The following is a 22,304-nucleotide window of genomic DNA, read 5'->3' as shown; positions in this document are numbered from 1 at the left end:
ACCGGGATACACCACTAGTTACTGGTCTCCAATGAGACTTTGTGCTGGTGATCATCACCCTCCGGGCCCAGACTTTCATCCATTTTTAAGTCCATCTCACTGTTCACCCAGTGCATACATCAACAGCTTGCCTGTGAATATCTTACAGGTGATAATGTCAAAGGCCTACATGAAATCCAGGTAGACAATATCCATTGCTCTCCGCTCATGTACCAGGTTAGTCATTTCATCATAGAAGTTACCAACATTACCAACTTTCATAAAGTTGGTAAAGCTTGACTTCCCTTTGGTGAAGCCATGCTGACTACTACTGGTGATTTTCTTGCCCTTAATGTTCCTGGAAACGGTTTCCAGGATTAGCTGCTCCATGGTAGTATTAATGTTAAATGAAACTATACCTCAGTATAAATAATTAAAATAAAAATATACCTCAGTCTAATAATAAAAGATGGATTCATTATATTTTCCTACTGAACCTATTATTCTAGAATCAAATACAGAATAACACAATTATTTTGATGGTGGGACCTGTGATTCTATGAAAGTTATGGAGGCAAACCCAATCAGTCAGACTGCAGCATTTCATTAGCTTATATCATCAGATATAAATGCACATCATTTACTTACTGGGAAGTAGGCAGACATCCTCAGCCCAAAGGCAATTAACCATCCTGAGGACATATGAGGACACACAGATATAGACAGAATGTATTTTCTTCTCCTTGCTTAGTTTCACTTCGACCAGAGAATTCCTTATGATTGATAAGAAAAGGGTAGGCATGGCACTGTCAGAAGTCTATAGGGGTTTTTTGTTTGTTTGTTTGGTTGGTTGGTTTTTTCTAGAGTTAACAGTGAAAATTGATGAAAGTAGATATCTTGTGGATATGTCTCAGTGAGGTGGATTCCTTGCAATTGTTAGTATGTTCAGATCATTCATATTGTGTTTTTTTGCGAGATTATATTTGCAGAAATAGAGCTCTTTCCAGAGCAACGAAAGAAGTTCTGGCACCAAAGAAGCGGCCAGAATTTGCAAGTCAAATCTTCCTCTCTTCTGTTATCTTCTAGTTATAGATGCCATTCCCACATGATGTTAGTTGTTATATGAGTCATTTCCTTCAACATGTAGATAAAAACTTTAACTTGTTTTCTAATAACTTGATAAAAATGAGTGAACCACTAGTAACTTTTAGAGGTATAATGAGACAACATTTGCAAAGGTTAAGAAATTTGATGTGAGAAAATATGGCAAAATTCAATCTGAAGAAAGATGAAAGTTGTATAAAAATTTTTATTAGGAACATGATAAACGTACTGACTTAAGTAAAAGGCAATGTGTTTGCTTAATGACTTAGTTACACTCTTTTATTTCCCTTTGTGGATGCTGTATTGATAGTTCAATTAAATTGTGTAATTATGATTCATTTTTGTATCTTTGTAGAAGGCCTTATTTACAAGTTAACTTCTTTTTTTTTTGTAGAATGCTTCTTTTTATTGAGGCTGCATAAGTTGATTAAATGTTGAGATTGTATAGCTCTGATTAATCAGTCTTGGAAACTCTTGTGAATACAAGCCAATACAATACAGGTCATAGTTTTATGCAAACGGTAAACTATAGCATGAAAAAACGATGTAATCTCTTCATGCTCTTCTTTTAATGAGCTGTCCTTCCATTTTAAGACTTTCAAATCATATTTGTTCTCAAGATAGGTAAGGACTATACATTTGCTTTCAATTATTTTCACCCCAAAGTAAGTAATTTTATATGACCTTTATAAATAACTGATTGCAGTATTAGCCTCTAAGGAAAATTAAGTGACATTTAGCACTAGTATTGGAGTTAAATAAAACCAAACCAGAACAAAACAAAAATCCCTTTTAAAGAACTGCATGAAAGAAATTACATGATGTGTTTACAAATGACTGTGCAAAGCAGAATTCATCTGTTATCTGTAGGACTGAGATTACTGGCAATGACTGACATATAATGCTCCAGGATAACCCCACCTGGTCTTCATCTACCTTCACAAATGAACACGATTCTCTCAAAGACCCTGTGTCTGGTTTGTGTGGATATTTTGGCTGCTTTACAGCATCTCGGATGCTACTACTTAAATCATTCATGTGAGTGAATTCCATTTTAGATGTCCACAGTGAAGACATCCATATATAAATACCTAGTCTCGCTTCATAGTCAAGAAAGGTAAATAGGAACTACTAAGGTGTGGTTGATCTAGTGTTTTGATGAAATAGATTACACTCCAGACATATTTTAACTGGTTATGAAGAAGCCTGCATAAAATATAAATGTTTGCACTGTAGATGTCTACAGTTAAGTATGATGAATCCTATTGACAACAAATGGACTGAACAATATACAAGTAACTTTCCAGTTCAGCTGGTGAGCATTTATCTCTTGGAATTATGGCTTTGTGTCAACTGCTTTTTTCTACAATGTTCTATAATTCTCTCTCCTTTTCTTCTCCCTCTACCCCTTTTCTCATCCTCTCTGATACTCAAAGATTAAATTAAATCTAATTTGAAAGCACAGAATTGCTTAATATTTAGACTCTTTCTTTTTGGGTTGTGTTTTGTTCCTGTGATAGGTGACTATCAGAGAGCCAATTAAACTATTGTTGTGCTACACAGCTGGTAGCAGTTCCTGGATATTTTGAATCATGGGATTATATGCAATCTGCACCAAAATAGTATGTAATAATATTATATTTTTGCTAGATATTTTAATTCAAATTTGTTCCTTACTATTAATATTATCTAAGATATAGCTCATTTAAGCTATATCTTAGCTTAATTTTTAAGTACTCTTCCGAGGATAAAAGATTCATAATATCTTTATAAGCTTCTTCATTATTATTTTTACTGGTAAAATGTCAAATTTTATGGAGTGAAAACATTATTATACCTCCAAAAATATTTTTAGAGGTACATTTGCATTGGAAGCTTTAGGACAACAGATGCTCATGTGGAAATGCATACAACCTTAAATCATTATGCTTCCCCTTTAGAAGCAGTTCTGAAGCACATATACTCGTTTCTGCTACACACAATTCTGCTTTGTATGTTTTGAAATTTTTAAAAGTTGAGTAGTTTACCCGGAACACTACTTTCCTTGAGAAATCTTTGGGGAGCTAGTTCCATCAGGAACTAAAGACAGTCATCCTGAACAATTATCTGGAATGATTGCTATCTGGAACGCATCCTCCTAAGTATGTTCTCTCTCTGAAGAGATGTAGGAAGTCCTCAAGTTATCCATTAACTTTTTGTAAAGTCTTCTCCTGTGTTACTTATGAGCTGGATAACAGACTCGGTTTTGCCCAAGGAGTGGATTCCAAAGGCTGTATTCCAAGGCACAGAAAGGAGGTACATTCACTGAAATTTGTTAGAAATTAGACCTCTGCTTCCATTTCTTCCTTTGGAAAATTGCTTGCAAAATTATTCTTCACCAATGTGTACTACCATAATTTTCAGAAAGTTGTTTTTCAAATAGGATCGTTTTTCCATATAGCTTTGATAATATTAATATAGCTACCATTTTTTTGTTTGTTTATTTGCTTCTGGGTTTATGAATTTAATTTAATTCATTAATTATAAGTTGTTTATTGCTTCTGGGTTTATAAACAACAAAAGCAGATCAGGATACAGAGACACTATTGCCTTCCGTTCAGTTACTTTCATATTTATTTTAGTGAATAAAGAGTGCATAAATCAACATATTTTATTTTAAATAAATTTGTTGTTTATATTTATATGTGCCTATGGAGGAAGAAGAAAAGAAAGATTCCTTTTTCCTAACAGTAGTGTCTAGAGACATGTTTAATAATATCCTGTGAAAAAAACAGTTCATAATATGATTAGTCTGTAGCAGGATAGTTATAGTAGTCTGCTACCTGCTGGATACATCACAAAAGCTACTATAAAAGTACAAAATATCAAGGACTACTGCATAGCTCTTTCTGAAAAAGATTAGCAATTATTATTTTGCTTAATTTTGAGTACAGATGTTCTTCTCAGTTCTGGGGTCATACAAACACATATCTGATATCATTAGTTGACTTGTAATTCGTGAAATGATAGATCATGAGTATGGTGGTAAACTGCCTCAGCTGGAATTCTGCATCTTTGAAATTTCTCTCTTGTGCCTGCCTTCCAGAACCCACTTTTGATGGTGTTATCCTCCTATCCAGAATCTTGTAGTTCAGGCAAATAACTGGTGAAATATATTCATTCATAGTATTGTTCCCTGAAAGTATATCTGACCATTTGAAAATATTTTGTAGTCCCTCTTCATTTTTCTTTTGTTTTTATTTTTATTCAGTTTTAAATGAGATTGTGGGGTGGGGCATAAATACAAGAAATACATAAATACATTTCAAACATGGTCACTGTTGATATGGATCAATAAAAACAATGGATCAAATCTAATTTATACTGATGACGCTCATATCTTGCCCTGGGAAACTGGAAAAAAAGGCTTTACTTGAATTTATAGATCAAGAATATCTGTCCTTGTGCTTCTGATTACTGTGCATCTACTAACCAGAACAACAACACAGTTTAGTAGTGGCAATCTGATCCAAAAATATGTAGAACATAGTAACAAATCAGCACAATTTTCCCTGAAGTGTTTATTCTTACAGTAGCAGCTAAAATGTAGAATTACCTTGAGGTTTTACTTTAATGTTAAACTGATTCAAGGATACCACCTGCCTTTGGTTTGCCATTTACAACTTTTTCAGGAAAACAAAACAAGACAAAATGTTAGATGACTGGTAAAAGCAGGATTTTGGGCAGGTTTATAACAAAATTTTAAGTTACTCATCTTGTCTAAGTCTCAGTTTTTATTTTGAAAGATTCTAGCATGCTCAACTTTAAATGCTGATATAGCAAAATACCTTTTTAGTATTCTAAAAGGAATAATCAAGATAATGAGCACTGAAAAACCAAGCCATCTTTGGATCTGTTCAAACTAAATCTAAAATTGTAAAAAAAGAAATCTGAAAATGTATCTTATCACTAAGAGTATAATACTTATTTTCTTGCCATTTAGGCTTGTTTGCAAAGATTTCAAGTACATTTTTTATTGTACATTGTGTACTTCACATGTCAAAGATAAACAGCAAGAGGTTGAATTTCCAAAAAACAGAAAAAAATGTACACAGTTGTTTTTCACAGTTGCAATAGACAAATGCTTGTGCCTTACATTTGTAGTATATGAGTATATGCCTCTTGCATGTTGGATATTGACAGCTCTGCTGTTGCTATATGTTACTCTTGTTCTATTTGTGCAAATTCCCTTAAAATGTAATGTGTTCAAGTGTCCATCAATAAACATATTTGACAAATAAATGGCAAATTTACTCTGCCAAACCCAAAGTTTGTACTGTAAATCAGCTCAGGTGTGGTATGTTAAACCTAAGTTGAAACAGGTTAGTAGGTTAAATGGAGTTGCTTGTTTAGCTTTTAATGATCTGGAGTTATGAAATATTTCATTTGTACTATAACATGTCTGGAGTAGTTTTGGTAGCCATTTCTAACCCTCTTCCAGCAGAGGTATGCATGATATGCAAAATTATTTACTGTCTCAAGCAATAATATGTGACTTTTTCCTATAAATAAAATATGATCCTATTGGTGGTTACTGTTTCTGGTTTTGTTTTACTACTGGCAGTTTTGTACAAAGTTGCAGCATTTTCTAATTTTCAGTTGATCCAGAAACTTTCAGGAATAAATCATAGTAATAACAACTGCAAGAATAAGATTGTCACATGTAAAAATTCCAAATTTTTATAGACACTATAATATAATATTTTATTTTTTAATACATTCCTAAACTTTGAAAGTTATTAATGACTATATTGCTATTTCTTATGGTAAAAATGTGACTGTTTCACAGATTATGATACAAGACAGATGTAGACTAATCTATGCACTTTACAAAGTCATACCTATCCCTTGTCACAGTTTCGGGTGAGTTACAAAGAGAGTGGGCCAGAAATTTTTAATAAAACATGCTTCTCTGAAAAATTTTAGTGCAGCAAACCATTTTAATTTTTTTTTGATGTACATCTATTTTATTAAAATTATAAAAGCTTTCTTTATCTTAGAAAATAATTTCAGATTGCAGAAGAATGAGACATTACATCAGAACAGCCAATAGCCTTCTAGGACAAAGCTGAACATCAAAAATTTGGGGATTCACCACAGATTAGTGGAAAGATTTAAGCTTAAGCCTATGATTTGAACAATAAAATCAAATTTAGGGTTGTTTTTTTTGTATGTATTCCACAGTATTCCCTAAGGAGTGAGATATTTTTAATTGAGTTAACAAATATTGAAAAAGATCTTACATTTCTCCAGTGAAATGAAGAAAATATTTTGAACCTTAATCATACGAATAGAGTTGTGTATTTTTTTTCTGGTCAGCCCTAACTGAAAAAAAGATAAAGTATCTTGAAACACTTGGAACTTATATTTTCTTTAACCTCTGTCCTCTCCTCTCCAATGAAATACATATAGCATGAGCTATATGACTGTGCCCAAGAAAAGCTGGTTTAGCTCTCTGACACTGCTTATAAAGACCAGTATTTCAACTACAAAAAAGATGAATGTTTTTTATCGATTTGGTGGTTTTCCATTAATATGAAATATCTGGAAGGACTTGCACTTACCAAGAAACACATGATAATGAGATTAGATTTCTCCTTGTATTTAAAGGAAAACAAGATTAGGATTTAGATAGATGAAATAATTACATGATTTTTCTTAACACTTGGATTTCATGTTATTATGAATATAAGTTTATGTTTCCTATGCTGTAGCACTTAAGTATTGGTATTGTTGCAAAATGTGTTTCTGTTAATAAGTGAAATATACTTTCAATTTGAATTCAGTACTAATATTCTTTGCCTAGAAACCCCCGTGTTTTATTGTGGAGCTTTGTCCTGTTCTGATATAACTGCATCTAATTGCACATAATATAAATGTGGAACAAAAATGAAGATGCTTTTATTTTTTTTATTTTTCCTTTCTTATTTGTTTTTTTCTTTTTTTTTCCTTCTTTTAAATTTTCTTTTATTAATAGTAAATGAAATATGTGTCAACCTTAAATCTAGTTAAGAATTTCAGTTTAAATTCTTATGTCTAGGCTTAAAAATTTTGTAGTTAGAACAACACAAAGCATCTAGAATATTTTCTTACACTAAGAAGATTAAGAAGATTTATGTGTGGTGTTGTCTGCTTTACTCAGACAATTAGAGCTAATCAGCTACTTGCCTGCACAATTTTCCATGTCCTCTCCATCTGGGCCCTCTTAACGCTCTGTACTTGACTGTATTCCCTGGGGTGTAATGCATACACACATGGACACACACACAGTTGTTTATGTGAATATGCCAAACTGGCTGTTCCTCAATGTACTTATGTTCCCATTTACACCTGTAAAGAAAAGTGTTTAAGTGTTTCTCCTCCTTTTGGAAAATATCACAATCCTCAGAACTATATCAGTTTCTCCAGCTTGTCTGTACTGGCTTTTGTTCATAGAAATGTGTCCTTCTTCAAACAATTACTAGAACCCCAGTGCAACAAAGTAATGTGAGCTTTCAAGGGATATTAATCCATCAGAATGACATCCACAGTTTTAAACACAAACACTCTCAGGTCTCAGTTTTAACAATAATTAAAGACCATTTATTACAGACAAAAATATTAAAAATTCCTACACATAAGTATTCTGTCATTTTTATCTTTATGAAAATTTGAGGAACTTCTGTTATTTTAATAAAGACAGAGATAGCATGGTTAATACCTGAGTAGAAGAAATATGCTTTTTTTTTTCTTTCTAATTATATGGTTGAATTTTTCTCTAAGTGAAAAATTCATTGTATTCTTAAAATGGAGCTGTAACTTTCATCTTTCAGCATTAAATATGCATACTGCAGTTTAAATTATGGGATATAAAAAATGCCCATGTTTCTGATAGCTGCATTTTACTCAGGTTCATGAAATAAGAAAATCACTTTTACCCTTGATCCAGCTTTATCCTACTTGATTCAGATTATAGATGTCAGGAGTGAATTGTGTTCTTTGCCTTCACTGCATTTACTCTGTGAAACACAATTATTCATTTCTTATTTTAAGACAACTGTATTGCACAGAGTGCAATTAGTTATGTTGCCCTTTGAGTATATCTTACTCAAAAAGTAATGCAATTATCCAGAACTATGTTAAACATGCAACAAATAAATAAATAAGTGAAATGACGGTGCTTTGAGGAGGTCAGCAGAGTGATGATACATTGAAGTTATTAAAATTTGTGTTCCGTTAACCAAACTTTTGGGTTAACTACAATAATTTATTTTAAAGTATGCTAAAGTTACATGTAAGTATTAATTGGAAAATCTCCTGTATTTACACTGCTGAAAAGCTTACTTACAGACTCATCTCTCAGGTACATTTTTTATTTCTAAAGTGTATTTAATTATTTTATTTCCTAGGTTATTCAGATAAATTTTGAAGAATTTGATCTGGAGATTGGCTATGACACACTGACGATTGGTGATGGAGGAGAAGTGGGTGACCCTAAAACTGTGCTTCAAGTGTAAGTCTTCTGCATTTATAGTTTGTGTGGATTACAGAATATCATTAATATGGTGGGGTGTTGTTGTTTTTTTGTTTGTTTTTTTAATTTTTTTTTTACAAGATGTAAATAGTTATTAGAATCAGGTACATCTCAACAAAGAGTAATGTTACTGAGCTTCTAAAATTACTGAAGGTGGCAGTTCAAATACATCATTGCATGTTTACTGTTCTGAAGTCTGAAAGAGATGAGCTAGACAGACAAAAAGATAAACAAAAATCAGAAATTTTAAAAGATGTAGTCTGTATATTCATGTGTAGATACAAATTTTTAGGGGCTATTGTGCTCTCTTTATAAGTGAGTTCTCAAAAGTGTGTAAGAACATAATTGAAAATAGGTAAATGGATATCTTAACCATAAACTTTCACGATCTCCTAGCAAGTTTATTATGACAAAAGATGTACTATATGTACTATAGGTTCTTGACCTTTAAGTGCTTATTGACTATTGTAGATAACTCAAATAATGGGTTAATATAGTGAAGAAAATTACTGCAGAGGAAATCTGAGCAAGATAGTACCTAAACCACAAATGGTTACAAATCAGACAGCACTGAGTATTAAATAAGATTTTTATCACCCATTAGCATTCTTCTAGAATGTGTGAGCCCAGATATATATACTTAATAACCATTGATTAACTTCAGAATCCATATTTCTCAAATACTTAACTTGCGATGATAACTGGTCTTATAATAATTACAGTCTCAAGAAGACAAATTCAGAATTTTATTACCTAATTAGTAAAGTTTTGAAGACAGCAGTATAATCCAGTGATTCTGTTTATTCCTCAGACGTTTGAAAATATGCAAAACACTGTAATTAGGTATTACTTATACCCTGTCACTTTATGTACCTCCAATCCTATTCTGAGTTAATAATTCAATGTTTTGTAGGTGAAATGAATGCCTCTTAAAACACATTATGTGATTTTTTTTTCAAATCTGACTCAATTTTATGAAAAAGTAACAAAAGTGTTGCTTTTTGCTTAGAAACCGTATTTTACCCATAAGGGATTTTCTGCTATTTAGAAAATATTTTTGGAAAAGGCCAAATAATATTTAACTGTGGTTTTTGTTGTTGTTGTGGTGGTTTTGTTGTTGTTGTTGTTGTTGTTTTTTAATAAACTGACATCTCAGCAAGTAGCTTATTATTAGTTCAAATGAGTTACATACTGAAAACACAGATCGGAACAGAAGCAAATGTGATAGATGTTTAGTGCAAAATTTACTTAATAAAAAAAAAAATAAAAAAAGAAGAATAGCAAAATTAGGATTGCTTAGAATGATATTACCTGCAGTATATTTAGTAGACATGTAGTCATACAATTTTTATATATTGTAACTTTCCTGTATTCATCATAAGAATGATATCAAGGATTTAATTTGTTCGAATACACTAAAACCAAAGTTCACTTTTTTTTTTCTTTCCTAATTTTATCTCATTAATATTATTAATTGAAAAACTTTGAGCAGAAAGTTCTGTTGTTTCAGGTTTTGCAGGTTTTCATCATGAATCCCCCATTAGATTTATCCCTCAGAGGACAGACTGTCTGATCTTCTATTTTTTATTGTTTTTACAATAGTTCTATCTCTTCTTAGCAACAAGGAGACCAGGATTTGGCCAAGTATTCCAGATGCAATTACTTTAGGATAACGCAAATTTTCTTCAGTGGATTATAGATGTGCTTGTTGTTACTAATAACAGTTTTGAGAAGTGGGAAAATACTGTCATTTCTATTTCACAAACAGTAATAGTACCAAACTTCAAAATATCTTTTTGATAATGCTGGAATTCAATTTCACATACCTCTCATGTGGAAAGAACACTTATTAAGTGCCAGTTCACCTGGTCTTATTAACACTTACCTGAAGTATTATTTTCATTGGTACCTGAATAACAGTAAGATGTTGATGCACAGTAGAATGATATTTAAAATTTTGAGTAATACAGTCTGGATATGTTATAGTAACAGATGATAAGAGGACCTCTTCTGTAAATAAGTAGATAAAGAATTTTAAATAATTTTTACTATGGGGATCCTGGAAAAGCAAAACATCCCCCAGTTAGTTTGTGGGGTTTTAATATTAAATAACATCACGTAATCAGCCACACATGTATTATTTTGGTCTACCAGTGATATGATCACTGATTATTCTGTGATCAGAAGTATCGATGTTGAAGTCATTAGGATTAAAATGTTTTTAAAAAAATACATGGAAGATGGAACGTGATTGAGTACTGTAAAAAACTCGTAAATCTTTTGTCCTGTGAGCCATGCAGAGTTTGTCTGAGATACAATGCATATCAAATAAATCAGCTTTTGCTTGATTGAATTTCAGATTCTAAATTTTAAAATAATTACCTTTCCTCCAGCAAATTGCTGAAGAACATTGGTTTGAATGTCTGGTTTAGACGTAAATGATGTGAAAATATTTATCCTTCAATTTAGCAAAGTTAATCAGGAAACCTATACTAGTGTTTAACACACTAGTTTTACTGGTCACTGCTAGACAGAGAGGTTCAGAACCAAAAACTGCATTTAAGTGTCATTTAGATAGAATTATTCTTCCTAAATTGAGAATTGCATGCCTGATAATTCCTACTCTGCTGGTGCTAATCATAGAAGTAGCTAAACTCCAAAGCCATTTCAGTACTTGCCATTAAGTTTCCTTCATGCCTATAATTCTGTGCCTACAAACATGCATGCAGCAACATGACAGACTGCTCCAGGCTAGTAAGCCTAGCACTTAAGTGAACCAAAATCTGAATGAAATACATTTTTTTTTGTGTTTGACAACATGATTAATACGAAGGCATTCTTAGTGATTTCCTATGGAACTAAGGTCTTTGCAAGACGGAGCCGTGTTAAGTTTTATTACAAAAGGACAGAGGGGAAGAAGGAAAATAAATAATGGGTCCTCCTTCACACATCAGTCACAGCACTTCTTCAGGATATTTGGAAGTCTGCTTTCAGCATCTTGGTCTGACAGCTGCTGCAGGTGACTCTTAATGTGATATGTGTTTGGGCACCGGTTCCTGTAACACGCAATTGGAAAATCCAGTGCGCAAGGCATGAAACTCATTCTTACTCTTGTAGTATGCTTGCTGTGTTGGGTGTACATGGATCCAATCTCTCATATTACAGATCATCTTCAGCAGATGGAGAGTGTTCTAATCTTCTGAATATCCTCTAACCTAGTCTTCAGTGTACTCTCTGGGGGGAGTGTATGTCACTAGTATGTGAGAGGGGTAGTTCTGGAGTCCTAGAGGAAGAGGTGGAAAACACCCTGCTGGTTGCCATAACTGTTAAGCTATTAAATAAAAAGGGAGGCATCATCCATTTCTGCTGCTGACAGTGTTCACTGATCGTCTTTTGAAAGGGAAGGTTTAAGATCTTGCTTCCAGGAGAGGAATCTAAGTAATGAATCCAGGGTAAAGGAAGGAGGAGAGAAAGAAAGAAAAAATCATAACTGTAGAATTTAATTATTACCTTAAACAGCTTCCTTCGATTAATGCTGGTTTTTTTTCCTGAAACTTATTGCTCTATGGCCCCCAAATCTTCCCAAATATTGTACAAGGATCCCTAAGAACTTGAAAAAGAGCAACAAGTGAATTCTATGTTCTGTTGATCTATTCTCATTTTCAAAAATGCTTATTCAATTGAAAAATATCGTTTCTGAAAACTGTATGCATTTAAAAGTATTTATAATTGACTTCTGTAAATAGAAATGATAAAAATTTTGATGGCTGTTTATCATAGGAAATATTCTCTCTGACACCGCAAAAAGATTAACATTCCCAATGGCTTTAGTGTTCCCAAAATGTATTGTCAGTCACTAGTGACAATTACAAATATCCGTTAGACATTACATCAGTGTTGTTTCTGAGAAACATCCCGTTAATCCATTAATTTGGCAAAGACTGAACTCACTGGAGACACTTTCCCTTAGTGTGGGAATGAGCATCTAGTACATTATTTTGTCTAGACATTTACTTGTTCAGTTCTGGCAAGAGACTTCATAGTAGCTCCATCTGTGAATACAGATGTGGGAAATAGACATGAATTTCTCCCACAGAGTATTTCATACAGAAACAGGCTAAAAAAGACCAGAGGGGAGAACTAAAATTAGCTGCAAAATATATTTAAAATAGTCCATTTGAAGTTTCAGCTAGCTTTAAAAAATGGTTAGAACTGCAAAAAACACACTAAATTTTTCATTCTTACACAGTCTTGTGCTTGTGAACCATTTTACAAGAATGGAAAATGTTTTAGTACTTTGCACCATTCTGTTTTAGCTAACATTCTTACTAAATTTGTGATAAAGTTTGAGGAAAAATGTGATACAACATAAAACTTCAACTTTCACAACATTTCCTTTTGCTATAACAGTATTTCATTCTGCAAACAGAATGGATATTTAGGATTACATTGATTCGCAAATTTTTGCAAACAACTTGAAGAGCTGGAAAGAAAAAAAAGTTTTGTTCTTCATAATTAATCAACATTCTGTATCATTAGGAGGTTTTAAAGTTCTGACATCTGGTATTTTTGTTAATGAATGAATGAATGTCAGCTGAGTCCATCAGGCACATTCTTCCATTGTTGTGATGAGGTGATGAGGGGAGGTGAGAGAGTGCAGTGAACACATGGATCATATTGTGATAATATCATTATTCAAGAATAACAACTTCCTCAAATATGCAATGCATGTATTCCAAAGTGGGTAATTGCATACCAGAGAAGTACTTTTTTGGAAGAATAAACGTAGTGCCACATTATGGGTTTCTAGTGCCATTTGTTATGCCTGCATATATCTGAGTCATGGACACAGGACTGCCGGGTGAGGTTCAAGAGTAGGGGACACACATGTCTTTCTGGATCAGCAACTGAAAGTGAGATGAAATATTTCAGTACAACACAAGCATATGTTTCTTGTTTTTATAGACTGCTATCAAATCTGCAGTCATTGGAACCCTGAGAGCTGTGTTGGCTAACCAGCCAGTAGGTAAATAATTTAATGTGAGCTGAATACAATTAATTTAAAAACAAAACCAAAAAACCCTAAAGAATACTTGAGTTGTTTAGATTCCTTGCAAAAAGAAAAACAAAAAAATCCTAACCAACTAACAACAACATTACTTAATGGCTTTACAGATATTTTTTTTTTCTATCTATAGGTTAACTGGGAGCTTCGTACCAGACTTAATTGTGAGCATGAGCAATCAGATGTGGTTGCATCTACAAACGGATGAAAGTGTGGGTTCGATTGGCTTCAAGGTTAACTACAAAGGTAACAGCACATTATTGGAAGCAAATTTAATGGTGTACCAAAAATTAAGCCAATATTATGAAATGTTTTTCTTTCATATTAGGGGGTGCATTCTATTTCTAGTTTTGTTAGTTTAAAAAAGAAACCAAGAAAATGTAAGCTCAGTTTAAAAAAATACAAAAAATACATTTCTTCTCTTTAAAGGTCTTATGTCACATGAAACCACACAATTTATTTGGTGGGGTTTTTTACAGCAGTTGATATTTGGCATGTATTTTCAGATTTATTTTCTGTTATTTCACGGTGAAAAACATCAAATTGAAATAATTCTGTGATTTAAAGCTAAATAAAGGAAATTAATATTTCCTTCATTTTTTTAAAATTAATCATGCTTACCACAACAGAGGAAAAAGAAAACAAACCGCAAGCAGAGACTTGGAATTATTTATGAGTTTTGGGCTAAGACAAATTTACCTAATATATGGTCTTAAAATGTGAGAGATCTATAATGCATAACATAAAACAGGTGTTGCTATTTGAGGGAGAACATACAGTTTTCATATAGCATGAAGAGCAGTATAAACCAAAAAAAAAAAAAGAATTATATATATAGATTTATATATGCAATTCTATGTTATTACGGAATTAGTTATATTTACTATTTTTATATTACCTTTAACTTAGTTGCATGTATTTCTTGCAACAAAAGTTTAAATGGTGTGATTCCTGCCTATCACCCAAACCAGATATCTGAAAGTACAATTGTTCATCAGAAGGGGAAAGGGGAAAGCAAAAAGTTAAACCAACAACCATTTGTGTGAGAAAAGGAGAAGATATTGTTGAGGATGGGCAAATGGAGTGCATCAGCATATTGGGAGTAAACCTGCAAAATGTGACTTGCTGGTTTTTTTCTGTCTATAGTTTTCCTTTGGCAGTTCGTGTATATTGTGCTCTATAGCGGTATGGCACAAGTGTGCTTGTGTGCTCTTGATATTTACATTGACATAAATAAGATAGAAAGATCTTACTGCATTGCTACATAGTACTTAGTAAGACCCTGGATTGTATAAAGACATTAAGAAATTTATTAATATAGCAAACCTTGAACCATACCTGAGTGAAAAAGGAAGCTTTTTAGATCTGAAGTTGAAATGATTTCCAGAATTCAAAATGATTTGCACATCTCAAGCAATTTTTCGTTTGTTCACAGGATCCTTTTCTAGTAAAATTAATTTTGTTTGCAATAATTTAAGTTTGCACAAAGCACAGGGTTGTGGTCTAGTGTCATACAATGTAGCACTATGCCTTGTTTTATTCATGAGTTACATTTATTCCTAGAAGCTACAGTTCTGTAAGAATAAAATTAATTAAATATGAACAGGTAGAAGGGGACAGAAAGGGTGAACAGTCGCGATCTCACCTTCATATCATCAACTTTGTGATCGCACCCCTAGATATTGAGTCTGTATGTCTCTCTTGCCCTACACTGGCTCACTAAATAGCATTTGGATGCATCAAACATTCAATGGATGTGGGGGGTTTTGTTTTGTTTTTCCCTCCAGTCTAGACTTTGGGATATTTTTTCTATCAGTTGTCTTTGCTTTGATAACTGAGAGGCTGGTTTCGTTAGAGGTGCCAGAATCCAGGTAGTGTTCCCTTAAATAACAAGGGAAGCAGGGAGAAGGCAGGTTTGGGAGCTTACTATTGTTTTTTGTTAGTTTTTCTTTGTGTTTAAGTCCTTTCTGTTAATGATGGTAAACTCTGAAAAGAGACTTCTAAACAGGTAGTATTTTGAATAAGCAGCTGGTTTGCAAATAAAGTTTTAGAACTTATGAACTGGGAATTGAGAGAAAGTCCAATGACATAAACTGAGTCACTGAGTCAGAACAGTGCATTCAAGGCTGTGACAAATCACTGTTTTCTTTACTAGGATCAAAAAATTGCAAAGGCTTTTCTCTTAAAAATGTTTATAATTACTGAAGAGAATTGTGATTTCTGGGAGTTAGGGTCAGAGGACATTTTAGTTTAAGTTACTACATGAATTATTAGAAATGTATGCCCGACATGCTTGTATTTCTCTTTAATGGACTAAATCAAATTCTATTCCTGTAACTTGTTCCCTTCCACCTCATAATTTCTGCTGTTCACTTAGGTACCAACTACAGCTGATACTGTATCTATTTTTATATATTATATATTTAGATCTTGTAAGTTTCTACTTACATAAAGGGTGCAACTGCCTTAGCATTTTAGATTAGTTCCAGCAGTGTGATTTTTAAACTGGATCTTTGTTCATTCCTACTCTCCCTGCTTTAGCTTTCGTCACAGAGTAATCTTGAAAGGTACAAATTATATTCCTTTGAATTAATTCATAAGATGCACTAGAATAGCATTGGGAATAGCATTCTTCATGTGCTGCAGCTGCTAATGGGTGTTTATCAGGACCTGATAAGGCTTGTACAAAGTAAAACCACTAAAACATAATGAAATTCTTATAGATATTATGGATACTGTATCTTCTGTTTCACTCTACAGACATGCTTCTGTTAGAGTTCATTACTTGATAATATACTCAATAACAGTACTTGCTAACAGCTAAAATAAGTTTTCACTAAAATGTTTTAATGCCTTAATATCTGCTTCTGTACATTCTGAGACCCAACAACCACAGAGATAGTGGAGATGTATATGCCTCATCCCATCAAAATTCATAAAGATGTTCTTCAGTTTAGCTGACATTTAGGTCTGAGTCTGGCAGTAATTTTCAAGAATAAGGGTTGTTCAGAGTTCTACATGGAATATGATTGAAGGAATAGAAGGTCGTGGGATGTCATTATCCAATATCCTTCACCCTAGAGAAGCTTGTGGGAAAACCTTATTGAGGCCTTTCGGTACTTAAAAGAGGCTTATAAGAAAGATGGGGACAAACTTTCTAGCAGGGTCTGTTGCAATAGGATGAGGAGTAATGGTTTTAAACTAAAAGAGGGAAGGTTCAGGCTAGATACGAGGAAGAATTTTTTTCACAAGGAGGGTGGTAAAATATTGGAACAGCTTGCCCAGAGTAGTGCTAGATGCACCGTTCCTGGAAACATTCAACATTTACTTGGGGTTCCATCAAGTGTTAATGGTTACTTGGGAAAAAGAATGCCATTACTGTGAATGTCCTGCCCCTCTTCCTTCTTCTTCCCCCAGCCTATACGCTGTCTATGATGTCATATGGTATGGAATATCCCTTTGGTCAGTTAGGGTCAGCTGACCTGGCTGTGTCTCCTTCCAGCCTTTTCTGCACTCTCCACCTCTTCATTGGCAGGTCAGCATGAGAAGCTAAAAATTCCTTAACATTGTTAGCAACTAAAACATTAATGTATTATCAACATTCTTCTCATACTAAATCTAAAACACAGCACTATACATGCTACTGTGAAGAAAATGAACTCTATCTGAGCCAAAACCAGGACAATGATCTAATTTTAGGATATGGGATTTACACTCTGAAAACCAGCATTTCAAAAGATTGGTTTGGTTTGGTTTGGTTTGGTTTTTCTTAAAGTATAACTTCCTTCTTGCTTCAACCGACTTGTATTCCAGAGAGCTTGGTGCACTATTGCAGCCTCGGGGAGCCACCTGGAGTTTGTGGTCCACATTTCACCCTTTTTTCCTGGCAGTAACCACTGAGCTGCAGACACACCTGAGGTTTTTTATCATAGGTGCCACAGAGATGTTTTTCCATGACTAACTGCTCAACAGCACTTTCTTTTCTGTTGATGACAGAACACTGAATTAGGTAGATAGTTTAATCCAATGTTAGTCTTCTATGTCTCGAAACATGTCTTTCAAAAATACGTGTGAAGTGAGATACATATGCCATAATATGGGCTTCAGGAAGGTCTAATCTCAACAAGTTATGAAAGTAGCTTATCTATGAAACATGCATCTTCATGTCCATTCTACTGAGAAAAATACAGCTTTAGTTGTTCATATGATAGGCTAATTTCTGAAAAACTGAAATTACTGAACTCAGCAAGATCATAGGCACTTTCCTTCTGTAACTTTGGGTTTCATGAGACAAGTGATTTTTTTGTTTGTTTAATACTACCTAATCCTTATTTTATGAGGGAAGGGAAAGTGAAACTTTTGTACTTTCTGAGCTTCAAAATCAGGAATTAAATCTCTGTAACACTTCTACTTTCTGAACTCTTCAGTCTTATCCATTTTGGCTTACAGTCTCTTATGGTATTTTCACTCTTCTGATGATTTCTGTTGCCTTGGTACCTACTCTCTTCTGTGTTTCACATCATGTGTTCGTTTTGTTTGTGTGTGCTTTGTGGTGCAGTAACTAGTTGGAATCATACCTATAATTTATTTAGTTGGATTATAATGCCCTCAGTTATATTCCTTGTGCATCTTAACTTCAGTTTGCAGAAAGAATGACAAGCAGAGACTCACATTAATGGCAAAAATCCATGTGCTAAATCAATGTAAATCATCTTAAACCTTGTAAGTCTCATTATTACTTCAAACTCACAAGTACAAATACTGGTTTGTATTTATAAAAACAATAAATGAACACTTCTTTTTTGTGCAACCCCACTAACCAATAGAATAAAGCAGAACTTTCTCAGTCCCTCACTCCATTTCTGCTGAAAGTGTTATTGACAAGTTTTGTAATTCAAGCTCATTCCTATTTCAGATTATCTCTTGAAGATATTAAACAAAAGGGCATCCACTGCAGAAACCTGAGGCATCTTCCTTGTTAACTTACTGCCAAGATGAAAATTTGTGCTGTATTTAACTCTCTTTGTTCTTCCTGCTTTTTTTGGCCACAACTCACTGCAAGCTTTTCAGTAATATACTGTCAGTATTATCCAAATGCTTTATTATAATAATCTTTTTATCTAAATCTCAAACAATGTATTTGACATAAGATAACCATTTCATGTTTGTAATCCCTAGATTATAAGAATATGAGAACAGCTGTACAGAGTCACAATAAAGATCCATTTAACTCAGTATCACATAAGGAAAAGAGCGCGAACATTATAGTGGTACTTCTTCAGAATCCTTTCCTACACTCTAACAGTTTGTGGCACAGAGACTTACTAAATCCAGTCTATTTATAATAAGTAACTCTTAACAGATTTTTCATCTATGACTGTCTTTTTTTCCTCTTAAGCACATGTACACTTTCAGCATTCTGAATATTTTGTGGCAAGGATGTTGCAATGAGAAAGTATTTTCTTTGTTTACTTTAGTTTTATTGGCTTTGTCTGATGCCTTTTCATTCTTTTTTTAGAAAATACAGTGTGTTTAATCTACCATTTTACTGCTTATTCAGTTTTGTAGGACCTTTATTTCTTCACAGGTGGTTGTGCTCATTGCTGTTCTGTGTAAGCTAATATCATCAGCAAGCTTTGTCTTCTCACTTCTTGCCTTCCTTTCCAGCATATCTACAAGTATATTGTCAAACGTGCTAGATCCTAAAAAGTCCATTAGTGACTTATTTCCTCTGGAAGAACTGACCATTTGCTTTTACCATCAATTAAACATATTTTAAGCAAATATCCATCAAAAGCTTGTCTTTTTGTGACAGTTATCGAAGTCTCTGTAAGAACCTTCCATGAGGCACTTCTTCAAATACCCTTTGGAAGTGCAAATTTTCTATGTAAACTGGATTTCTCTCATCTCTGTGCCAGCTAATCTCTCTGGAAAGCCTTGGTAGGCTTGTAATGGACTTTCCTTTGGAAATGCCAGGCTGCTTTGTGGATGTCATTTTTATGCATCAGATGAATCTATTCTTAGTTATAATTTCTTCAGTCTTGTTACATCTCAGGTTTACATTTCTGTACTTTTCAGATACTCCTTGGAATGCTTTCTGAAAACAGACACTGTATTTGCCTCTCTGTCATACAGTACTAAGATGATCTGACACTGTATTTGCCTGTCTGTCATACAGTACTAAGATGATCTTAAGTAAGAAATCAGACATTCTTTAAGCTTTTCTACCTGCACATGGAGTCATATGTCTAAGGAGACCCCAAACCAAGCTCTTTTCCTGTGACCATAGGTCCAAAAAATTACTTAAATTTTGTGCTATTGCTTTAAAGTACCTTCAGAAACAGTTAGGCACATAAGAAATTTCTGTTCTTCTTTCTGATGGAGTACCTATTTTTTTTTTTAATTATTAGTATTTTATTATTATTAGTTGTTGGTAGATATTTGTTTGTTGGGAGAGGCAGATTACAAATTATCGTGTATTGTTACTAGAAACTAAGTTCTTTCAAAACTTTGACGCATACCATCTAGATAGGTTTTTAGTGTGGTTTTGTTGTTGCTTTTTTTATTATTAATTTGTTCCAGTAGGTCTGTTGACATCTCAGTCTTTGATAGTTCGTCTTAATTATTAGAAAAGTATGTTTGTTGAACTGCTGAGATGAGAAATTTTCTATCTGTCTCAAGATATGCTTTGCATTTGAATAAAAAGTCTAATGCTGTTCTACACACTTCTTGTCTACTCTTAGTCAAGACTGCATACAGCAGTTTGACTATGTGCATATGTATTTAACCACACACATATATACCTATAATCCAAGATTTTCAAACGTTAGTACTTAATTTGTAATTTCTAAATATTCAAAACCATTTGTTTAATATATTTTATAGAGAGAAATATAGATTAATGTTGCATCAGAACTGATCTTCCATAACTTCTTAAATTGTATTTATGAGTACTTAAAAGGCTATACAGGTTACACTAAAATGAAGTTCTTAAAAATTTCACGTATTAGGAGGCTAAAAAATTATAAAATTATATGAAGCTACTGGAAATTAGCTTTTCAATAAATTATTACCAATATTGCTTAGTTTATGGTTGAACTCCATGATCTTAACAGTCTCTTCCAACCAAAATGATTCTATGATTCTATGACATAAGATGGAGTGGAAGCTGGCTAATTTTAAGCCCTGGAGGGCTTTACTTGCACAGCAAGCATGGCTTGGTGAGGAAGGGGCTGATGTGAGCCAGGAACTCAGCTGGATGTGGAAGGAGGAGGCTGGTACTTTGGGTGGGCTCTGAAATTCCCTGATTTGCATTCTGAGATTTTGTTTCAAAGCATTTACTGCCCTCAGACCTGCTCTTTACATGACTTCTCCTTATGGGAGCACCATGTTGCTGTAAGCATGATGATGATAACAAGAGGAAATGGCATCAAGTTGCACCAGGGGATGTTTAGATTGGATATTAGGAAACATTTATTCCCAGAAAGTGGTGTCACGCATTGGAACAGGCTGCCCAGGGAAGTGGTGAAGTGACCATCCCTGGAGGTGTTTAAAAGATGTATAGATGCAGTTCTTAGGGACATGGTTTAGTGCCAGTGTTGGGTTAATGTTTAGACTCAATGATCTTGAGGGTCTTTTCCAACCAAAATGATTCTATGATTCTATATAATCTTTCAATAGAAACATATTGGTTTCAGGTCATATGAAAACTAGTAATAAAGTGTGCCTCAAAAAGCTGTTGCATCAGAATGCATTTGGACGTAGGAATTTTTTTTGTTTTCTTTTAAAGTAATTTCTGGAAGGAGTATATATTTGGTATTGAGAAAATTTCATGTTTCTGTTAACTTTACTGAGTTGGTGAAAATATGTCTTCAGTCTAAAAATGTTCTTAGAAAATGAAATTTTGCATTTTAGATCTATTTCATGTTTCTATTTCCTAAAATATTTATTTACTGGTGCATGGTGCTTATTTTTGATTATTGATTTTAATTCTGATTTCTCTGCTAATTAGTATTGTTTAAAATTATAATCCCCAAGTTGATTTATAATGTGAGGTTATTTGTTTTCAACAAGTCTTAATTTAAAAATTATATTTCTACTTAATGGTTTTGTTCAATTAAAAGGAAGGTAATTATTTCCATGAGACACAATTTTTGATCCTTTTTCTACAACTCGCTTCGTGTCAGTGGAGAGCTGGTCAGACAAAATGTTATTTGAAAGTGACTTCCATGATTTTTTAGTTTTGTTCAATAAAACTGTAGGTCATCCTCTCTGCTTTATAATATTTAATTAAAAGCATTTGGCAATCAAACCTTTCGTGATAGTATTAGCTATAAAAAAGAGCAAAGGATTTTCTCTGCTCTGACATTAGTCTGCTGAGCAACCTGGAAACATTACATACGGAAAGGTCATCTTTTACTGTGTCCTTAAGTATTGGCTGCTTCTTGAACCAGGACTCTGGGCTAAAAGGCTGTTAGTCTGACTTGTCCTCCTCAGCATTTTAGTGTGTATTTAGCTGCATTCAGTTCTGTTGTCCTATGTATTAAGCATATATGTTACAAGAGATCAACTATTTACGTCTGATTTGGGGGTAAAAAATATACC

General features: G+C 33.5%; 1 protein-coding gene across 4 annotated transcripts in view; it reads left to right on the top strand.

The window, feature by feature from the left end:
- Positions 1 to 22,304, top strand: part of CSMD3 (CUB and Sushi multiple domains 3) — a 647,755-nt gene that overhangs the window by 311,651 nt on the left and 313,800 nt on the right. For all 4 annotated transcript variants that reach the window (XM_065630191.1, XM_065630190.1, XM_065630189.1 and 1 more), the window contains 2 exons: positions 8,511 to 8,614; positions 13,834 to 13,946. In XM_065630191.1, coding sequence (XP_065486263.1) covers positions 8,511 to 8,614; positions 13,834 to 13,946 — 217 coding nt within the window. The remainder of the gene's footprint in view (positions 1 to 8,510; positions 8,615 to 13,833; positions 13,947 to 22,304) is intronic.

This window comes from Caloenas nicobarica, chromosome 2, assembly GCF_036013445.1.
Source record: "Caloenas nicobarica isolate bCalNic1 chromosome 2, bCalNic1.hap1, whole genome shotgun sequence".
In the NCBI taxonomy this organism is placed as follows: domain Eukaryota; kingdom Metazoa; phylum Chordata; class Aves; order Columbiformes; family Columbidae; genus Caloenas; species Caloenas nicobarica.
This window is presented reverse-complemented; position numbering and strand designations above follow the sequence as displayed.